The 22,890-nt window shown below is 44.6% G+C and overlaps 1 protein-coding gene across 1 annotated transcript in view; it reads right to left on the bottom strand.

Moving 5' to 3' along the window:
• Positions 1-12,932, bottom strand: part of MTMR12 (myotubularin related protein 12) — a 63,094-nt gene extending 50,162 nt beyond the window's left edge. Inside the window, exon 1 of the mRNA XM_077816720.1 lies at positions 12,690-12,932. Coding sequence (XP_077672846.1) covers positions 12,690-12,932 — 243 coding nt within the window. The remainder of the gene's footprint in view (positions 1-12,689) is intronic.
• Positions 12,933-22,890: the final 9,958 nt, after the last annotated feature.

The following is a 22,890-nucleotide window of genomic DNA, read 5'->3' on the forward strand; positions in this document are numbered from 1 at the left end:
GCACAATCCCATCAATATCTACCATATCACTGTTTGGAGATGTAGCGAGAGGTCAACAATATGACAAAATTATTTAGCTGCATTATTTTCCTCAGGTATAACCAACACAATCACAGGGATGTCACAATGCCTTCTATGAATCATCATCTGGATGAAATGGCTAACACTAAACCCAGGCATAACTGAAGAGATGTTTGTAAGAAGAGGGAAACATTCTGAAGAACTAGTCAAGATGCTGACTTCCCTCTCAAAGGTGTCTTCCTCCTAAAAGCAGTATGCAGCCTTGGAGTCTTAGTAACAGGCCTCAATAATCAGGTAGCATCACTGGCAAAGAGTAACTTCTTTCATCTCCAACTTGCTAGGAAGCATAATTTCCTCCTGGCCAGAGAAATCCATACAGAAGCATTGCAAAGGCTCTAGCTTGTGCAGAGTGCATCTGCCTGCCTCTTCAATAGGTCAGACCACCATGAGTATTTCACTTATGTGTTCCATTCCATTCAGTAGTTCTTAGCCCATGGCTTCACCTTCAAAGACATCAATGGGGTCAGAAACAAGCTACCACAACTACCATGAATTGTCAAAACAGCTGTCTCAAAAAAGCACAACAAAGCTTGCAAAGGACAAAGTACATGAGTAGAGTCCTGCACGGATACAAAATTTGTATCTGCATCTGATTTGCAAAAATGGTTCGCAGATATCCACATCCGTCAATCTAAGAGCTGGTAACTAGGCGGACAGAAAATTTTTCAGTTGACCTAGCTGCATTTATACCAGTGGTTGGATTGATCTAACTATGGAGATGAGGGCACAAAACTTTTTCATAGCTCTAAGCAACATAGCAAAGTCCATCTAATTTTTAAGCATAGACCATAAACTATAATTTAAGAAAGTTTTAAATCCTTAGGGTTGAAGGTTACATCAGTTTGCATTTGGGAAATAAACATCAATTTAGTTTGAAACAGCTGAGAGGTGTGAACTGTCCCTAGTTATCTCAATGTGGGTGTTAAAATAGTTAATTGGGTTTAATAGTTAAGGGAGTGTCTCAAACAAGGTGTATAACTGTGTATCTAGTTTGCATTCAACCAGTACGACTGTGAGAGTAAACTCAGTAATTGCATGGGTGCAGATAGGGGGGCATCTCCCCCCCCAGATATGTTGCAGAAGCAATGCATTGGGAAGGGGGGGGGGTACCCAGATTTCTCCCTTAGCCCTGCTTCCTCCCTGCGGAGGAATGTAGGACAGGACTAGTGGTGACATCAGGAGCTCTGTACCCTGCTGGGCAGTTTCCCCCACATGGTCTGCGTAAGGGAAGGGCAGGAGAGCTGCTCCTGTTGATTCACTGCACAACCCATGTGGGGAACTGACTGGCAGGCACAAAGTATCTTCAGTTTCTGCTCTCTCCCCCCTAGCCCCTTAGGGAGCCACAGAGCAACGTTCGGGGGGCGGGGGAGCAGTGATGCCACCCAGGTGTTCTCTGTGTAAGGGGAGGGCAGGGACCAAGGAGAGCCAGGCAACTGAGCTGCTTCCCTAGCATACGGTATACAGCCCAGGTGAGTGAGCGAGTGAATTACTCCTGGGGGAATTGGAATTCTGCACCTGGCTCAGCTGCTAAGGGGGTGGGGGTAATGGGACTTCCTCTTTCCCTAGAGCAGCTGGGGCCAACCCCCAGGGACCTCCCTAGTTGGGGGAAGCTCTGCACGTCCCCTCCGCTCCCCCATCGCTCCTCGGCCTCAGGGGGCAGGAGTCACTCTAGGGCATCTGCCCAACCCACCTGCATCTAGCACCCCACACACACTCAGAACCCCCTGCACCTGAATCCTCATCCCGCCAAGCCTCTCACTCCCTGCATCTGGACCGCCCCTGCAGAGCACCCACCTTGACCTGGAACCCCCTGGAGAAGAAATGTTTATTGGAAAGGATCCATTGAATATGGGGACTTACAGAAGGGAGAGAGTTATGTTCAGACAGGTGTGAATCAGGAAAATATTAACATTGTTTTGAGGTTAAAAGAAAATGAAACCTAGCAGCATGTGTTTTGTCCAGAGGAGGGGCTAGCCAGGTTACACGGGAGACCTGATACTAACTTTAAAATCCAAACCATGCAGAGAAAGTGCCTCTGGTTACACTGAACACTCTAGGGACATGAGGCCGCATACTGACCAGACAGAAAGGTTGCTCTGAAACGAAAGAGGAAGGATTTCACTATGAAAAGTGATCAGACTTTATTTTGGCACTACGTTTACAGACTGTGCATTCTATAATGGATTACAAGATCTGGGCAGGGACTGTCTTCACTCTCTCTTATACAGCACACAATAATACACTGTCTGTGTTTAGTAGTCTAGACATGTTTGCTTCTATTATGAGTTTCTGCACTATCACTAGGCTATTCTTTAGTTTAGGGCAACATGAATTACGTTCAGAGAACTTTTTGGCTGAACCTGGAAAAAGCGAAAGGGAGATGGACAATGATGTCAGGTCATAAGCACAGAAAAAACATGCTGTCTTCCCCTCTGAAACAGGATCACAGATAGTCTGGAGAGGGTGTTTGTGTGCCCAGATAGGGATAAATAACCTACAAGGTACCAGGCACAGTTCCAGATTCTTCATATACAGACACTCCCTGACTTATGCAAGCATTCTGTTCCGGAATGCCTTGCATAAGTCAGAACTGTATCTCTGGCCATTACACCAACAAAACCAAAAACAAACATACAAAAAAACCCACACACCCCAAAACCCCCCTCCACCTCTTATTTCTAGCTTACGGAACTTTTTCCGTAAGCTCTGGTTTGCGTAAATCAAGTTTGCGTAATTCAGAAGCGTCTATTCAGAATGAGGAATGACACAGGAAGGAAGGAAGGAAAGATAGAAGCAGTAAGAAACAATAGACTGAAAAACCCCTACATAAGATCAGCATCTCCAAAATACAAGAGTCCTAAGAACAAAGAGGCTCGAGTAAAGTCATCCAAAACAGGGATATTGAGTCTGGACAGAGTGGGGGAAAAGGTAAGTCTCAGCACATCTGAAGACAGATTTTATATTTAATGAAGTTTTAGGAGCTTCTCACCTCAAAGAGATGTGGACAAAGATATTTGATCTAACATATGCTTCAGTGGCTGAACAAGAAGGTGGAAACTCAGGAGTCTAACCAGGTCACTTAAGACCCATTTAGCTCTCAAGTGTGTGACTGCTTTGAACTTGTATGTTAGATGAAAAAAAGGCTGTCAAAACTCCCACAATTTCTTATTCATACATGGCAGTGGATAGTCTAGACTGAAAAAGCTATAAAGAATGAGTTGTGTTAGGAGTGAATGAGCATTCATCTGAAATTAATGCTATAGTACATGCAAGATCATTAAAGCAATGTAAAGTGTACAAGATTTAGAACATTCCAAAGCTAAAGTTATTCTGGAAATGTTAATTGTTATAATTTCATATATAGTATTTTCAATGCCTTCCCTTGTTAAATGCAAGCCTTAAGTCATACTATATTACTTATCAAGGTATATGGAATGCACCATAAAAAAAAAAAAAAACAGATTATGCAACATTGCTCATCAAACATGACAGGATGGAACTCTTGCCATCATCTGATTTGAATGCTTAGTTTTACAACAGTACTGCTGTTTTTGCCTTTTGCTTTAGTTTCCTGTGAGTTTAAAAAAAGAATTTAGCATTAGTTTGTTTGCAAAGCTTTTGAACTCTACAGTGCATTCAACTTACAGTGCACAGGTGTGTATCTATATATAATTCAAACAGTCACATCACAAACCAAAGCCAATTTCTCAAACCAAGTAAATTCTCACTGAAGACCAATGCTTTATTTATTAGTTTAACAAACAAAGGTCTATTAAAAATGCTTAGCAACCTTAACCATTATTAAAGCTATCAAATGTCTGTTATAGATATAACCAATCAGATTTTTCACAGATTACTACTACTGGTAAATTTATTTATTTTAGTCTGGAAAGTGTTGTCTCCTGATTTGAATAAAGTAATAAAATATGAACTCCAGCTGTACATGTGCATTTCAGATTCTTCCTTTGTCTTGCAAGGCCTAACCAAAATCTAGACAAACCAAACCTGAGCTTTTCAAGTTTTGCTTTGAGAAAAGCAGACCCTAAAAGGAGGTATTGATAAATTACTGCATGTGTGCACTTAATCTTAAAGTGTTTTGCGACACTATTAGGCACAAATCTGCATTAAGGACTTCATGTACAATAGAACCCAGAGTTATGAACACCAGAGTTACAGACTGACTGGTCAACCACACACTTCATTTGGAACCAGAAGTAAGCAATCAGGCCACAACAGAGACACCCCCCCACCAAAAAAAAAAAAAAAAAAGAAGCACAAATACAGTACAGAACTGTGTTATATGTAAACTACTAAAAAAAAAGGGAAAGTTTAAAAAAAAAAGATTTGACAAGGTAAGGAAACTGTTTCTGTGCTTGTTTCACAGAAGTTAAGAGATTGAAAGGAGCATTTTAATTCTGTATAGTACGGTTTCAAAGCTGTATTAAGTTAATGTTCAGTTGTAAACTTTTGAAAGAATGACCGTAATGTTTTGTTCAGAGTTACAAACAACTTCTAGTCCCAAGGCATTCAAAACTATAAATGTGTTTAACAGTTTTACTTATAGTGGAACTTCAAAGTATGCAATGTTGTTGTAGTCCACATAGAGATAAACAACCTAGAAAGTTGAAAGAAGTATCAAGAAGTAACAACAACATTATTAGTGTGAGGGATAGCTCAGTGGTTTGAGCATTGGCCTGCTAAACCCAGGGTTGTGAGTTCAATCCTTGAGGGGGCCGTTTAGGAATCAGGGGATTGGTCCTGCTTTGAGCAGGGGGTTGGACTAGATGACCTCCTGAGGTCCCTTCCAACCCTGAGATTCTGTGATTCTGTATCAGGTCATCTGAAGAAGAGCTCTGTGTAAGCTTGAAAGTTTCTCTCTCTCAGCAACAGAAGTTGGTCCAATAAAAGATAAATTACCTCACCCACCTTGTCTCTCTGAAGAGATTTGAATTGACGCAATCAAAAAGCATCGATCGTTTTAATGAAACTGGATCAAGCAAGCCTAAAATCTGCACAGTTTAATTTGAAGAACTACTGTATCTAGTGCTAAGTTATAAATCAATAATAGAGATTTATATATAGTGACAAATTGAAGTGGGGGAAAGTGTGGTCCTAGAGTCTAATGATATTCTTCAATACATGTTTAGTAAATGCAAGTTATGAGACTTGAGTATTATCTAATATTTCCATGACTCATTCAGACTGCTGCTGAGCAATGTAGGAAGTGCTTTAACAAAAAAATTATACACATATTCCAACCCAAGAGTAAAGGTGGCCAGCAGGCTACCACTGTTGTGAAAATGCAAAATACTTCAGTGCTGTGAAAACTAGATCTTTGCTGTAAAGAGATCAGTTTAAAGAAAATTGCACTAAGATCAGACTTGCTTTGAATTTCAGATTTTCTCCTATACTTATCTTTGCAGGGCTGAACTGATAGCTTTCTTAATCACATTCCTTTCATTAACAACCGTACTTTTCATTCCCAAGTGATATTTACAAAATATTTTTTGTATTGCCTAAGGAGATTTGATACTAAAAAAAGGATGCAGTTTAAATTTTAATCTGGACTCTTTGGATAGAAAAGGGGACTTGAAGACAAATGTATTTGCAGTTGATTTTATTATTCACATTTAGCATTTGAAGACCATTTCAAGAACACACCTACACTTGGCTTGACAGCAGTTGGTAACACTTGCAGTTTAGAGGAACAATTCACTGTATTTAGTTATAACATTTTTTTAAAATTTATCCTGCCTCTAGTGCTTTTGTTCTCTCTCTTTTCCCAGTTCACTCCATTATTCACTATCCTGTCAGATCACGGTGTATATTTCCCTGCCTGTTCCATCTTTTTATCCTTTCCTCTTTTCCTGCATCGTTATTTAGCTCTTCTTGCTTCAACTCTTCTCTCCAGCCACACTAGCCTAAGTCTAAATCCTCTGTTTCTAACCCTAACTCATTCTCAACCTCCTGCAACAACCTCCATGCCAGTTCATATAGTAACTGCTCCAGCCCATATTTCTTTCATTCATCCTATGCTGTAAGTAAACAGTGACAGATGGCTTTTGAGATATCTTACATGAGACATCACTGTAGACATCTGAGCACAAAGAAATGTATGCTGCCTAAGAGGGAGCACCATAACTGATAAGGATTACGGATTTGCTGTGATGGGGCCTGACAAATATATGAAAATCATCTGTAAAGCAAAGAGCCCCAAAGTGGACTCAAAATTGTAGAAGCCAAGGTCATAATATCTGGAATACAGCCTTCCTGCTGTACTTCAACTTTCATCAATATTCCATGAGGGACACAGGCCTCCTTTCCCTATGAATGAGAACTTTTCCTCCCACCTCTGCTCAGCAGGATGGATTTAAAAAAGGATGATTTATTTTTATATCAGAAATAAAATTTGAAATGGACAACCCATATTAAGGCTTAACTGTATTATAATCTATTAAAATTAAATAAAACCCCAAAATTAAAACAGTACATGTTTGCTGTCAAGTTTTAAAGAAAGTCAAACCACTGAACCGATGGAAGTCACTAGCTAAACACGTGTAATCAGAGCTTGTTCAAATACTAAAATCAGCATTTGATAGCCGTAGCCTCTTCCACAGGTGCAGAGAGAAGATTTTCTTCCTTTCAGTTTATTCAATTACTTCACTTCAGTGACTAGTTCATTCAAAGTTAACAAACCGACTGAGTTAAAAAAAGCAGGAAAGCTTGTTTATACTTCCAATCTATGAATAAAAACTAGGTGAGAGAGGATGAGATTTACTAGTTCTAAAATCTCAAAGGACATGGTGACCAAAAATAATGACTTCAATTCACTACACTATAGACAATTCTTTCTTTGTTTAATAAATCAGTTTTAAATCCAAATAATGTTTGGGTAAATTTTGATAATTGTTTCCTAATATAGTCAGTATATTTAAGGTACTTTAATTTAAAAAAATGAAAATGCTGTTTGTGAATTTAAAAGTGAACTTACACTTCCATCCAACTAGAGCTTGACACAAATCACAAGTACAAAAAAAGTAAAGAAATGCATCATTCACCATTTCCTACCATAAAAATGTAAAAATAAGTAATCTGAATAACTTAAGCTATGTAATTGCTTCAGTAAATGTGTATAGATATAGCATGTTGTCCTCGTTCACAAAAAGTAAAACCAAATTTAGTGTAAAGGATATATTTAGTTCCAAGCAACACATTTTAATGGTTGCCAAATAATGAAAAAGTCAACCTTCCTTTAGAAAGGTAACTAAAGTACAAATGCAAAACAGGATTAAAACTGATTTAAATCAATCCACCCTATTGCAGAGGAATTTTCATGGCTCCCAGTTAGATAAGGGATGACACTTGTGCAAAAGTCACCAAAGTACAAATTTCACAAAAAAAGGACTGATCTAGAAGACAGGATTTATTGGGTGGCCTAGAGAAAAGGGCTAACACAGATTGTAATAAATGGAAAAATTAAGCGTCCCAAAAGCGAGTGAGGTTTTTAGGAGTGATATGAAAGAGGATGGTGTCCTGGCAAAAATCAGATTTAGAGGACATTTCATGCATAAGGGATAACACGGTAAAAGCATTTTTTAAACTTATGAGACGACCCTGGAGAAGCAGTTTAAACTCATTTTAAAGACTAAGACCTTTGGCTTTGAACTGACAGTGGGTTTGTAACTAAAGTTCCATTTTAAGAAAAATGGAATTCAGGTTGTTAGCCAGTAGCGGTTTAACATCTCAAACACTTGAAACAATGATAGAAAAATTGATGTACAGTAGAACCTCAGAGTTAAACACCTCGGGAATGGAGGTTATTCGTAACTCTGAACAAAACATTATGGTTGTTCTTTCAAAACTTTACAGCTGAACTTTGACTTTATACAGCTTTGAAACTCTGTTATGCAGAAGAAAAATCCTGCTTTTAACCATCTTAAACGAAAAGCAAAGAAACAGTTTCCTTACCATGTCAAAACTTTTTTTTTAAAACTTTCCCTTTATATTTTTTTAGTAGTTTATGTTTAACACCCTACTGTATTTGCCTTTATTTTTTTTGGGGGGGGGGGGGGTTGGTGGGTGCTGCCAGCTTGCAGGCTTCTGGTTCCAAATGAGAGGTGTGGTTGACGAACCAGTTTGTAACTCTGAGGTTCATAACTCTTTGAGGTTCTATTGTATAGATGTGAAATATATACCTGTGCAGGAAAAAAAGCTTCAAATGAATCTACATTTACAATAAGAACATAAACATAAGAACAGCCATACTGGGTCAGATCAGTGGTCCATCTAGCGCAGTATCCCGTCTTCTGACAGTGGCTAATGCCAGAAGCTTCAGAGGGAATGAAAAGAACAGACAGAGTCATCTAGTGATCCATCCCCCGTTGCCCATTCCCAGCTTCCAGAAAACATAGGCTCAGAGCATAGGGTTGTATCCCTAACCACTCTGGTCAATAGTTATTGATGGACCTATCCTTCATTAACTTATCTAGTTCTTTTTTTAACCCCGTTATACTTTTGGTCTTCACAAAATCCCCTGCCAACAAGTTACACAGGTTGACTATGTGTTTGTGAAGCAGTACTTCCCTGTGTTTGTACCCTGCTGCTTATTAATTTCATTGAGTGATCCACGGTTCTTGCGTTATGTGAAAGAGCAAATAAACACTTCTTTATTCACTTTCTCCACATCAGTTAAGATTTTATAGAATATCATATCCCCTCTTAGTTGTCTCTCTTCCAAGCTGAAAAGTCACAGGCTTTTTAATTTCTCTTCACACGGAAGCTGTTCCATAGTCCTAATCATTTTATTGTTTTCTGTTCCTTTTTCAATTTGAGATGGGGTAACCAGAACTGCATGCAGTATTCAAGGTGTGGGCGTACCATGGATTTATATAGAGACATTCTGATATTTTCTGTCTTATTATCTATCCCTTACCTAATGGGTCCTAATATTGTTTGCTTTTTTGACTGACATTGCACACTGAATGACGTTTTCAGAGAACTATTCACAATGGCTCCAAGATCTTTTTCATGAGTGGTAACAGCTAATTAGATCCCATCATTTGGTATGTATAATTTGGATTATGTTTTCCAATGTGGATTTCATCTGCCATTTTGTTGTCCAGTAACCCAGTTTTGTGAGATCCATTTGTAAGTCTTCACAGTCTGTTTTGTATTTAATCTTGAGTAATTTTGTATCACCTGCAAATTTTGCCACCTGTTTACCCCTTTTTCCAGATCATTTATGAATATGTTGAACAGCACTGGTCCTAGGACAGATCCCTGGGGGACACCACTACTTTCCTCTCTCCGTTCTGAAAACCACTTATTCCAATGCTTTGTTTTCTATCTTTTAACCAGTTACTAATCCATGAGAGGAACTTCCCTCTTACCGCATGACTGCTTACTTTGCTTAAGAGTCTTTGGTAAGAGGAATTACAGACTACTGTTTTACTTCCAAATCTGTCAGATTAGCTAATAAAAATACACGTAATACTGTAAAACAGATCAAGATATTATAGGTTGATATTAGTAAGGCTTCTTTAGAGAAAATGCAGATCTTCCTATCACTTTGAGTTGACAGGACAGTGGATAAAAATAAATTATTTGTCCTTTGAAGTGGCTACTAAGGAAACTAGCTATCAATGAACTGGGAAAAAAAACGCCAAAATTCTGTCATGACTTAGACATTGATTGGGGAGACAAAACTAAAAGCAAGAGAGAGGCTAATTTTCAGTATAATAAAGAGGTTAAATAGTGATATACCCAAGGGTCTGTGCTAGAACCAATGATGATATATTGATTAATCATCTGGAAGAGAAACAAACAGTGAGATAGCAAAATATGCTATTGACAAGACTATTTAGGTTAATCAAATTCAAAGTGATTTAAAGCTGTGCAATTGGGCAAAACAGTAACAGATTAAGTTTAGTATAGATAGATGAAGGGTAAAGTACACTGGAAAAAACAATTTGAAGCATTTGCACACATACGCTTTCTAAACTAACTGCTCAGGAGAAAAACGCAGGCCTCATTGTGGACAGCTCAAAGAAAAAGTTTGTTCGATACAGAGCAGCAATTAAAAGCAAAACAAAATACCAGAAATGTATATAAGAAAGGAATAGAAAATAATGGAAATATGCCATTTTACAAGTTGATTGTATATCATAACCTTAAGCATGACATTTGGTTTATCTGACCTGATCAATTACACCACGGAAAAGTTTAAAAATTTAGCTTAAAAAGTTGGAATTAACACGCTAAAGTATGAGACACTGAAGGCTACACACATTTGTTTGTCAAGTTATCTTATGTAGCAGCATTAATTTCCGTAAAATGCTTCCCCTTGTTCTGCAAGTACAACTTATCTTTACGGAACCAGATTTGTACATTAAACCACAATTCTCCAATACTAGTTGTAAGTATTTGGTCAGCTATGACAGTGGATTTTTAGCTTATATGAGCTATAGTTTAGGTCTTCAGAACTCTAACAATTTCTATTTCAAACTTTGTTTTAAACATACAATTAGTACCAGAGCTGAATGAAAGTGAAAAACCAAAAAAACCAGTACAGTGCTGGCCTCACGGGCAAGTTCAAGTATCTATCAACTTTAATTCCTTTTGCAGGTTTGGCAGTACCATTATCCTCTCCAAACAGTCTAAGCGACCAGCTGGCCGCCGGTTTTCTTTAGGTTACAAAAGACATGCTACTGTTACAGTATCCAACAACTACTTGAGTGTGCGAGTTGCATGCTGATGCCCCTTTACACTCTGCTTTTGGGAGGCAAGAGTGCAGCTCTGACTGATCTCACATCTGTTTGCAAAAGTAGGAGTGCAGTAGTTTGCGCAAAGTGCAGATCGGTCCCGAGACCCCTGTGTCAGCCAACTTTCATACAATCATAGAATATCAGGGTTGGAAGGGACCTCAGGAGGTCATCTAGTCCAACCCCCTGCTCAAAGCAAGACCGATCCCCAATTAAATCATCCCAGCCAGGGCTTTGTCAAGCCTGACCTTAAAAACTTCTAAGGAAGGAGATTCCACCACCTCCCTAGGTAATGCATTCCAGTGTTTCACCACCCTCCTAGTAAAAAAGTTTTTCCTAATATCCAACCTAAATCTCCTCCACTGCAACTTGAGACCATTACTGCTTGTTCTGTCATCTGCTACCACTGAGAACAGTCTAGATCCATCCTCTTTGGAACCCCCTTTCATGTAGTTGAAAGCAGCTATCAAATCCCCCCTCATTCTTCTCTTCCGTAGACTAAACAATCCCAGTTCCCTCAGCCTCTCCTCATAAGTCTTGTGTTCCAGTCCCCTAATCATTTTTGTTGCCCTCCACTGGACTCTTTCCAGTTTTTCCACAACCTTCTTGTAGCATGGGGCCCAAAAATGGACATAGTACTTCAGATGAGGCCTCACCAGTGTCGAATAGAGGGGAACGATCACATCCCTTGATCTGCTGGCAGTGCCCCTACTTATACATCCCAAAATGCCATTGGCCTTCTTGGCAACAAGGGCACACTGTTGACTCATATCCAGCTGCTCGTCTACTGTAACCCCTGGGTCCTTTTCTGCAGAACTGCTGCCGAGCCATTCGGTCCCTAGTCTGTAGCGGTGCATGGGATTCTTCCGTCTTAAGTGCAGGACTCTGTACTTGTCCTTGTTGAACCTCATCAGATTTCTTTTGTCCCAATCCTCCAATTTGTCTAGGTCCCCCTCTATCCTATCCCTGCCCTCCAGCGTATCTACCTCTCCTCCCAGTTTAGTGTCATCTGCAAACTTGCTGAGGGTGCAATCCACACCATCCTCCAGATCATTAATGAAAATATTGAACAAAACCGGCCCCAGGACCGACCCTTGGGGCAGTCCACTTGATACCGGCTGCCAACTAGACACGGAACCATAGATCACTACCCGTTGAGCCCGACAATCTAGCCAGCTTTCTATCCACCTTATAGTCCATTCATCCAGCCCATACTTCTTTAACTTGCTGACAAGAATACTGTGGGAGACAGTGTCAAAGGCTTTGCTAAAGTCAAGGAACAATACATCCACTGCTTTCCCTTCATCCACAGAGCCAGTTATCTCGTCATAGAAGGCAATTAGATTAGTCAGGCATGACTTGCCCTTGGCGAATCCAAACTCTGGCATGGCTAAGGTGCCTGCCACCACAATACAGATAAAGGCACATCTCACAGTGCCCCATTCCACTTGGCACAGCTCCACCACCACTAGGCACCTCACTGCCCCAAGGCTCAGCACCCAAAGCTCCGCAGCAGCTGAGCCCATCAACGGTATGTCTACTCGGCAGCCGGGAGCGGCAGCTCGGACTCACGCGCCCACCGGACCTCCTGGGTCCGAGTCGGGGGGCTGGCCTGGGTCTCTGAAGCAGCAACCGCCACATCGCTATTTTTAACAAGCGAGCTCGAGCTCGGCTGACCCCTCCCACAGACACCCCCCCCCCAACCCCACACCTAGCTCCCCCCCGAGTTCCCAGTCCCCACATGCAGCCCCCACGCCCAGCTCCCGGGCCTCTACTCCTCCCCACCTCGCCCAGCGCCCCACCCAACTCCCCCACCCACAAACCCCAAGCCTGCCCGCCCCCACTCACCTCCGGGCTGACGTAGGACACGAAGGAAGGCTTGGCGGGCTTGGCCCCGCTGCCGCCGGCCCCTTTCCCCAACATGGCTCCGGGCGCTTCCTGCCCGGCCCAGCTCCCAGCGGCGGTGCTGGCCAGCGGGCGCGGCGGCGGCAGTGGCGGTAGCGGTAGCACCAGCTCCTCCCAAGACTCCTCGTCGGGTTCCTCCGACTGCAGCGCCGCCCGCCTCCGGCTCACGTAGTTAACCCCTCCCATAGCAGCTCCCGCCCCAGCCCGACGTCACCGGCCCTTTCTTGGTAACCGCCTCACAGCGTCTTGCTTCACTGTTGGACCCTGATCGCTGTCAATCAAATTCAGCCCCGCCTTAACAGCCAAATCCCCTGCTCGGATTTGCTAAAGTGGGGAGAGGCCGGAGCTCACTGCTGGGTCCTAGCGCCAGTCAAGTTCGAACGGCAAGAGGGACACAGCTCCTGTCGACAAATCAATAGCGCTTCCTTAAGCGCTCCGCTGATTGGCTGATGGAGCTGCCAGCTCTGGGCTAGTCGCGCCGCTCCTGGAGGTGGAGTTGTGTGTCGTTTCTGGAAGTGGTGGGTCCGTGTGTTGCTGTGACTTATGGTTATTATTTAGTTTGCCCCTCACTAACCCTTCTTTTCCAGTCAGGAGATTCTCTGCAGCCTCCCCCACTCGCAAGAGACGTGCAAGGCTCGGGACAGTGGAGGTCTGGAGGTTTTGTTTGTAACATGAAATAAAACACCCAAAATGCAAATCTGCTCTAGCCTGGAGGGCAGAGGAGAGTGTTCACCACGGTTATGTCTACACTACCAGAAAAAACCGGCAGTGGGCGGCTCGGGCTGCGGGGCTATACAATTGCAGCATGTTCGGGCTTCTGCAGCTCCAGCGCAAGCGCTAATGTTCACACTGCAACTCAGGTCAGCCTGGATCTTTTACTGCAGTGTAGACATGAGAGCAGCAAGCCCATGAGAGCAGAGCTCTTCCAGCACTTTGCTCAGCCGCAAGCCAATTCTTTAAGAAATGCCAGGTCTGTCATTTGGAATAAGCCTTCCCGCACCAGACGTCTGAGACCTCACTTAGGGCACAAATTTGGCTCTGCCATCCGTGTCGAACCTAGGCTGCACTTTGCATGTCCTCTATTGTCAAATCCCATAAGGTTTCCCTTTCCCTCTCCAAGTACTGTTCGATGGAAGGATTCTTTCGGTGAGCTCCCTTTTTATGTTCCTACTGTTGCACCTGGCAGATGCTCTGGCTTCATTCTTAACACATCCCAGATATTTTCATCTTCTTTTCTAGATAACTTTGGAGAGAAGTTAACTCTCTGACAAACCTCAAAATTTGTTGGCCTAACTTGCAAGGCTTGTCAACTCAATGGTGTTTCTCTCTATATCTATATGTTCCATGGTAACCTTTGAACTCTGCATCTGATCAATTCTAATATTTCAGGGAATGTTCTAGGCATCAGTGAACAGAACCCTATTGGTTTTGGGGACAACTGAACTATCCTAAGGGGAAACACGGGGGACACATGGACTCACAGTCATCTGCTGATCACACTCATCTCATTAACACCTTGCAGCATAACAATAACCCTGTTCATCCTCCCAATAGAGTTAACATGTTAACACCCTGAATGACAGAAGAGAAATAATTGGTTTCTGCTGAAAGTCACAAGGCAGATAAGGGAGAAGAGACAGAAGACTTCCTTCCTTCCTAACGTTCTGCCTCCTCAGAGCCTGCTCCAGTGAGGAAAGAGAGGGCACCATCTGTCCATCTCTTCCTTCTAATCTAGGGAAAGGAAGGCACACAGAGACACATAGAGCCCCTGGCATGATACAGAGAATGAGGACTGTGATGTGGGCTGTGGGGAATGAAGGAGAGCAAAGCCCCTGGTATGGTGGGAAGAATGGGGACCTACTGTGGAGGAGGGGAGCTGTGATGGGCTGGACTAGGATCTGAGGGCCCCCTACTGGAGGCCTCCTGGCCTTCCTGCACCTGTCCCAGAAAAGGGCAGTGGAGAGGGTTCTCCAAGCTGCCTAGAGAAGCAGTGTGGGATGCAGCCAATCAGGGCCCAGCCAACTCATATAAAAGGAGTGGCAGGGCTAAAGTGTGTTCAGTCTGCTGGCAAGAATTAGGGAAGTAAGAGGTGTTTCTGGCTGGACAGATGAGTTACTGGGGGAGTGAGGAAAAAGCTGCTGGCTGGCTGCTGGGATTCAATTAAGACACACTACGGGGAAATGATCCAGGAAAATGTAGAGCAGCAGTTAGTAAAGGGACACAGCATGAGGCTGCTATATTTAAAGTGTCCCTGGGTTGGGATCTAGAGCACTGCATGGGAAGTGGGCTATGCACTAAGTAAGGGAATTAGAACTGTGGTACCCCAGGGAAGTGGGCTGCACTGGGACTGACTCAGTAGGAAGCTGTGGTCAGCAAACTAAGTCTAAGCCCTGGTCTACACTAGGACTTTAGGTCGAATTTAGCAGCGTTAAATCAATGTAAACCTGCACCTGACCACACGATGAAGTCCTTTATTTTGACTTAAAGGGCTCTTAAAATCGATTTCCTTACTCCACCCCTGACAAGTGGATTAGCGCTTAAATTGGCCTTGCTGGGTCGAATATGGGGTACTGTGGACACAATTCGACGGTATTGGCCTCCGGGAGCTATCCCAGAGTGCTCCATTGTGATCACTCTGGACAGCACTCTCAACTCAGATGCACTGGCCAGGTAGACAGGAAAAGAACCGTGAACTTTTCAATCTCATTTCCTGTTTGGCCAGTGTGGCAAGCTGCAGGTGACCATGCAGAGCTCATCAGCAGAGGTGACCATGATGGAGTCCCAGAATCGCAAAAGAGCTCCAGCATGGACTGAACGGGAGGTACGGGATCTGATTGCTGTATGGGGAGAGGAATCCGTGCTATCAGAACTCCGTTCCAGTTTTCAAAATGCCAAAACCTTTGTCAAAATCTCCCAGGGCATGAAGGACAGAGGCGATAACAGGGACCCGAAGCAGTGCCGCGTGAAACTTAAGGAGCTGAGGCAAGCCTACCAGAAAACCAGAGAGGCGAATGGCCGCTCCAGGTCAGAGCCCCAAACATGCCGCTTCTATGATGAGCTGCATGCCATTTTAGGGGGTTCAGCCACCACTACCCCAGCCGTGTTGTTTGACTCCTTCAATGGAGATGGAGGCAACACGGAAGCAGGTTTTGGGGACGAAGAAGAAGATAGCACACAGCAAGCAAGCAGAGAAACCGGTTTTCCCGACAGCCAGGAACTGTTTCTCACTCTGGACCTGGAGCCAGTACCCCCCAAACCCACCCAAGGCTGTTTCCTGGACCCGGCAGGTGGAGAAGGGACCTCCAGTGAGTGTACCTTTTAAAATACTATACATGGTTTAAAAGCAAGCATGTGAAAGGATTACTTTGCCCTGGCATTCGCGGCTCTCCTGGATGTACTCCCAAAGCCTTTGCAAAAGGTTTCTGGGGAGGGCAGCCTTATTGCATCCTCCATGGTAGGACACTTTACCACTCCAGGCCAGTAACACGTACTCGGGAATCATTGTACAACAAAGCATTGCAGTGTATGTTTGCTGGCGTTCAAACAACATCCGTTCTTTATCTCTCTGTGTTATCCTCAGGAGAGTGAGATATCATTCATGATCACCTGGCTGAAATAGGGTGGTTTTCTTCAGGGGATACTCAGAGGAGCCCGTTCCTGCTGGGCTGTTTACCTGTGGCTGAACAGAAATGTTCCCCGCTGTTAGCCACAGGGAGAGGGGAGGGTTGAGGGGGTAGCCACGCGGTAGGGAGAGGCAAAATGCGACCTTGTAACGAAAGCACATGTGCTATGTATGTAATATTAACAGCAAGGTTTATCCTGAAAGAGTGTAGCCACTGTTTTATAAAATGTGTCTTTTTAAATATCGCTGTCTTTTTTTTTTTTCTCCACCAGCTGCATGTGTTTCAATGATCACAGGATGTTCTCCTTCCCAGAGGCTAGTGAAGATTAGAAAGAAAAAAAAAACACACTCGTGATGAAATGTTCTCTGAGCTCATGCTGTCCTCCCACACTGACAGAGCACAGACGAATGCGTGGAGGCAAATAATGTCAGAGTGCAGGAAAGCACAAAATGACCAGGAGGAGAGGTGGCGGGCTGAAGAGAGTAAGTGGCAGGCTGAAGACAGGGCTGAAGCTCAAATGTGGCGGCAGCGTGATGAGAGGAGGCAGGATTCAATGCTGAGGCTGCTGGAGGACCAAACCAGTATGCTCCAGTGTATGGTTGAGCTGCAGCAAAGGCAGCTGGAGCAGGGACTGCCACTACAGCCCCTGTGTAACCAACCACCCTCCTCCCCAAGTTCCATAGCCTCCACACCCAGACGCCCAAGAACACGGTGGGGGGGCCACCGGCCAACCAGCCACTCCGCCACAGAGGATTGCCCAAAAAAAAGAAGGCTGGCATTCAATAAATCTTAAAGTTGTAAACTTTTAAAGTGCTGTGTGGCATTTTCCTTCCCTCCTCCACCACCCCTCCTGGGTTACCTTGGTAGTTATCCACCTATTTGTGTGATGAATGAATAAAGAATGCATGAATGTGAAGCAACAATGACTTTATTGCCTCTGCAAGCAATGATTAAAGGGAGGAGGGGAGGGTGGTTAGCTTGCAGGGAAGTAGAGTGAACCAAGGGGTGGGGGTTTTCATCAAGGAGAAACAAAGAGAACTTTCACACCGTAGCCTGGCCAGTCATGAAACTGGTTTTCAAAGCTTCTCTGATGCGTACCGCGCCCTCCTGTGCTCTTCTAACTGCCCTGGTGTCTGGCTGCGCGTAACCAGCAGCCAGGCGATTTGCCTCAACCTCCCGCCCTGCCATAAACGTCTCCCCTTACTCTCACAGATATTGTGGAGCACACAGCAAGCAGTAATAACAGTGGGAATATTGGTTTCGCTGAGGTCTAAGCGAGTCAGTAAACTGCGCCAGCGCGCCTTTAAACATTCTACCACCATTCTGCACTTGCTCAGCCTGTAGTTGAACAGCTCCTGCCTACTGTCCAGGCTGCCTGTGTACGGCTTCATGAGCCATGGCATTAAGGGGTAGGCTGGGTCCCCAAGGATACATATAGGCATTTCAACATCCCCAATAGTTATTTTCTGGTCCGGGAATAAAGTCCCTTCCTGCAGCTTTTGAAACAGACCAGAGTTCCTGAAGATGCAAGCGTCATGTACCTTTCCCGGCCATCCCACATTGATGTTGGTGAAACGTCCCTTGTGATCCACCAGAGCTTGCAGCACTATTGAAAAGTACCCCTTGCGGTTTATGTACTGGGCGGCTTGGTGCTCCAGTGCCAAGATAGGGATATGGGCTCCGTCTATGGCCCCACCACAGTTAGGGAATCCCATTGCAGCAAAGCCATCCACTATGACCTGCACATTTCCCAGGGTCACTACCCTTGATATCAGCAGATCTTTGATTGCATGGGCTACTTGAATCACAGCAGCTCCAACAGTAGATTTGCCCACTCCAAATTGATTCCCAACTGACCGGTAGCTGTCAGGCGTTGCAAGCTTCCACAGGGCTATCGCCACTCGCTTCTCAACTGTGAGGGCTGCTCTCATCTTGGTATTCATGCGCTTCAGGGCAGGGGAAAGCAAGTCACAAAGTTCCATGAAAGTGCCCTTACGCATGCGAAAGTTTCGCAGCCACTGGGAATCATCCCAGACCTGCAACACTATGCAGTCCCACCAGTCTGTGCTTGTTTCCCAAGCCCAGAATCGGCGTTCCACAGCATGAACCTGCCCCATTACCACCATGATGCATGCATTGGCAGGGCCCATGCTTTCAGAGAAATCTGTGTCCATGTCCTGATCACTCATATGACCGCGCTGACGTCGCCTCCTCGCCCGGTATCGCTTTGCCAAGTTCTGGTGCCGCATATACTGCTGGATAATGCGTGTGGTGTTTAATGTACTCCTAATTACCAAAGTGAGCTGAGCGGCCTCCATGCTTGCCTTGGTATGGCATCCGCACAGAAAAAAGGCGCGGAACAATTGTCTGCCGTTGCTCTTACGGAGGGAGGGGCGACTGACGACATGGCTTACAGGGTTGGCTTCAGGGAGCTAAAATCAACAAAGGGGGTGGCTTTACATCAAGGAGTATTTCAGGCAGGACTTCACGGAGGGTTCCAATAAGAAATGGTGCACCTAAGTTATTGTTCTTATTGGAACAATGAGGTTAGTCTGGCCTCTGATTGATACATGGCTAGATTTACCTTGCTGCACCTTCTCTGTGAGTGACTGCAGTGTGAGCTAGAGGAATGAGTCCCCTAGACGGGGGGGAAGCAAAGGAGTACAAAACAAATCTGGTCTATTTCTTGTTTTGATCCACTCCATCTATCTTTTACATCTTTGGCTGGCAGCAGACGGTGCAGAAGGACTGCATGCCATCCACATCTCATGGCTGCCCGGCAGAAGATGATGCAATAGGACTGCTAGCAATCCGTATCGCCTGCCTGCTCACCATAAGACGGTTCAATAGGACTGACTGCAGGACTAAAGAGAATGACCTGGTCGAGTCACTCCAAATTTAGTCCCTGCGCCCATGTCTGGCCAGGCGCTCCTGGCCAACGTGGCCAGGAGCACCTCGGACATGACGAGGACGGCTACCAGTCGTACTGTACCATCTGCTGCCACAAGGCAATGGGTTGCTGCTACTGTGTAGCAATGCAGTACCACGTCTGCCAGCACCCAGGAGACATAGGGTGACGGTTTCCTGAGCGGGCTCCATGCTTGCCATGGTATGGCGTCTGCACAGGTAACTCAGGAAAAAAGGTGCAAAACGATTGTCTGCCCTTGCTTTCACGGAGGGAGGGAGGGAACGGGGGCCTGATGATATGTACCCAGAACCACCCGCGACAACCCAGAATTCCAATGGGCAGCGGAGACTGCGGGAACTGTGGGATAGCCACCCACAGTGCAATGCTCCGGAAGTCGACTCTAGCCTCGGTACTGTGGAAGCGCTCCGCCGCGTTACTGCACTTAATGCACTTAGAGCATTTTCTGTGGGGACACACACACTCGAATATATAAAACCAATTTCTAAAAAACCGACTTCTATAAATTCGACCTGATTTCGTAGTGTAGACATACCCTAAGAGGGGTGGCTCAGCAGCAAGGCTGGAGTCACTGAGGACTCGAGTCCTCAAGGAAGAAGCCCTCGGGGTGCTGCTCAATTCCAGAGTAGGAACCTTGCAACCTAGCCAGACCAGGCAAGGACACTGTGATGGGTCCTGTTGGATTGGTTAAAGACTGAGCCCAGGGAGGGCTGCAGAAAACGACACACCAACTGAGGGTACTGTGGTGGGCCCTGTTGGACTCTCTTAGAAGCCTGAGTCCAGGAAGGGCTGCAGGACATTGGGGACATTTTGGACTGTGGACCCCGAAAGGGGTTTGTTTGTTTTGTACATGAACAGCGTGTGACCTGGCTGGAGGGCTGAGTCACCGAAGACCTGCCTGACAAGCACAGAGGCAGACCGAGGGCACTGTGAGCAGAGAAGAAATTGCAGGGATGCACACACTCAACCAGGGGCACTCAGATTACTCTCTTACTGGAGCACACAGAACCTCTGGTATGCAACAGCTGGGGGACCCTGGTATGGGAGTAAGGGGTTGGTTGATATATAGAAACCTAAGTGGGGGACATTGGTGGTGGGGTGAATGGGGGCACACAGAACCCATTGTGTGTGTGTGGGGGGGGAGATTGGAGGAGTCTGAGAAGTGGGGAAGGAGGAGACACAGAGCCCCTGGCATAAGGAGAGAGGTAGCAACCAGAGTTGCTGATATGGAGGAAAGAAGGGGGAAACGGGAGGGGTCACAGAACTCTTACCAGTGGTGAGAATGTAGGGAGTCCCTGAAATAGATGAAAATGGGAGGGTGGTACACAAGGAGCTTGTGGGGGCATTGGAAGGATGCAAGAAACTCCTGGTGTTGCAAGCCAAAGCCTGCAGAAGCTATGAAGTATGCATCCCCCCCCGATTATAAATTAATTCTATTTAATGCCTAGAATTATCATGAGGTTGCTGCTTTCGAAGGCAGTTGGCCATCTCTCTATACCCTCAGTGAATTTCCAGTTTTCACATACATATGTTAAGGTCTATCTCTTGTTTGTTTTCTGTGACAGTTGTATAGCTGGGATGTGGGCTGCTAACTAGGACAGGTGAGAAAGATCTATGTGTCTTGGTATAGGTCTTGTGACTAAGATTCTTGGGTCTTTGACATGCCAGATGTTTGAAGTCTCTGAGTAGTTAATCTTTCCCTGTTAGCAAAGAGGTAGTGCTGGACAGTATGTCTTAGTATATGTCATTTGCAAGGCAAACTTTTGAGTAGGCAAACAGTGGAGCTTCAAAGGGGATGTGATAGCCTTGCTTGCCAGGTACAGTTCTATGCTCAGTACTATGATGGCCAGTGACGGAACAGTGGTGGCGAATCTGCAATGGATGTGGGATGTTTTCTTTTCACCCTGAAGCCAGAATGGACTTCCTGGGTCTGACGTGTAAATTGATGGCTGTGCTAGAAGAAGATTCTTGGTTTGGAAGGGCAAGTACAGGCACTATGGGGCACCACAGAGAGGCTGGAGGAACTCTTGGAAAACCAGAGTTGGGAATCATTACCACCTCAGATTTAAGGAAGACAAGAACTGGCTACGAAGGAAACACAGGAAATCAGAGATGAGGTTTGGCAGTTCTAACCACCAGCGGTAAGAGGACAAGGCAGCACTCTATACAGTTGGAGGCATACAAGGGTGGGCAGGCTGTGATTCCTCCCGGTCCTCGTCTCTCTGGTAATTCCACATACCTAGAAATTTCCAATAGTCACCAGGTCCTCAGCACTGAAACAACTGAGTGAACAAAGAGGAGTATGGGACCCATCTGTGTGGGGCTGCTCAGCCCAACCCAGGAGAAAATCAAATGTTTTCATAAAGAGATCTCCAGTCCTCCAAGACTATCCTTTTTGGGAATTCTATACTAAGAAGAATGGAAAGAACATTCTGCAGTGGACAGGCAAACAACAGGATGGCGTGCTGCCTTCTCAGAGCCAAGACAAAAGTCATTAACATTGGACAGGCTTCTGAAGTTCAGGATCCACTGGTGTTAGTGCCAACATGCACAATCAACATTGCTTTGCAGGATACCTAACCGATCGTAGATGACTTCAGGAAACTCAGAGTGCAGAAGAACAACATCCAAGTGATCTTGGAGCTCCTTGTGTCGTGAACAAAGGAAGACAGAAGATTCTGGAAGTGAACCACTAGCTAGGTAAGTGATGCTTGCGTGCTCTCTCTCTTTTTTATATATAAAAACTAAAATATGCTTCATGCAAAAGGTCTCTTGTAAGGTATCATTACAAAGCTTATAATCTACTGTATGGTCATTCTATTTGTATGAATGTATCACTCTTGTATCTGAAACTAGAAATAATATAACTGGGGGCTTATTGTAGTTATGCAAAGTGAGGGCCATTAATGGTGGTTTGGAATCTTGATGGCTCCCATCAACCAGGACAATTTACTGTGGATGGCTATTTGCAGGCAGGCCTTCCTGTGAATCAGGCTGGGAGGAATGAAGGCTTGGGGCCTCAGAGGACATGTGATCATGCCACCTGAAATGGAATCCATCTTTAACCTGGTGCTTTTCCACTGAGAAGGAGGGGTGGGAACCCAGAGGGACAAAGGATTCCGATTCCCACCTTATGCAAAAGATATTTAAGTGGGTAGAACAGAACAAGGTGGGAGCCATCAGGAGGAATCCCCTAGCTACCACCTGAACTGGAACAAGGGCTGTACCAGGGGAAAGGATTGTGCCCAGACTAGGAAGGCATCCAGTCTGCAAAAGAAATTCTTGAAACATCTGAGGGTGAAATTTTACCTGTATTCAGTTTTTATTACTGTACTAGACTTAGACTGGTGTGTTTTATTTTGCTTGGTAATTCACTTTGTTCTGTCTGTTACTACTTGGAACCACTTAAATCCTACTTTCTGTACTTACACTTTTTACTTATTAATTAACTGACAGTATGTATTAATACTTGGGGGCAAACAGCTGTGCATATCTCTCTATCAGTGTTACGGAGGGCAAACAATTTGAGTTTACCCTGTATAAACATTATACAGGGTAAAAACAGATTTATTTGGGGTTTGGACCCCATTGGGAG

The sequence above is a fragment of the Eretmochelys imbricata genome, chromosome 5 (assembly GCF_965152235.1).
Source record: "Eretmochelys imbricata isolate rEreImb1 chromosome 5, rEreImb1.hap1, whole genome shotgun sequence".
NCBI lineage: Eukaryota > Metazoa > Chordata > Testudines > Cheloniidae > Eretmochelys > Eretmochelys imbricata.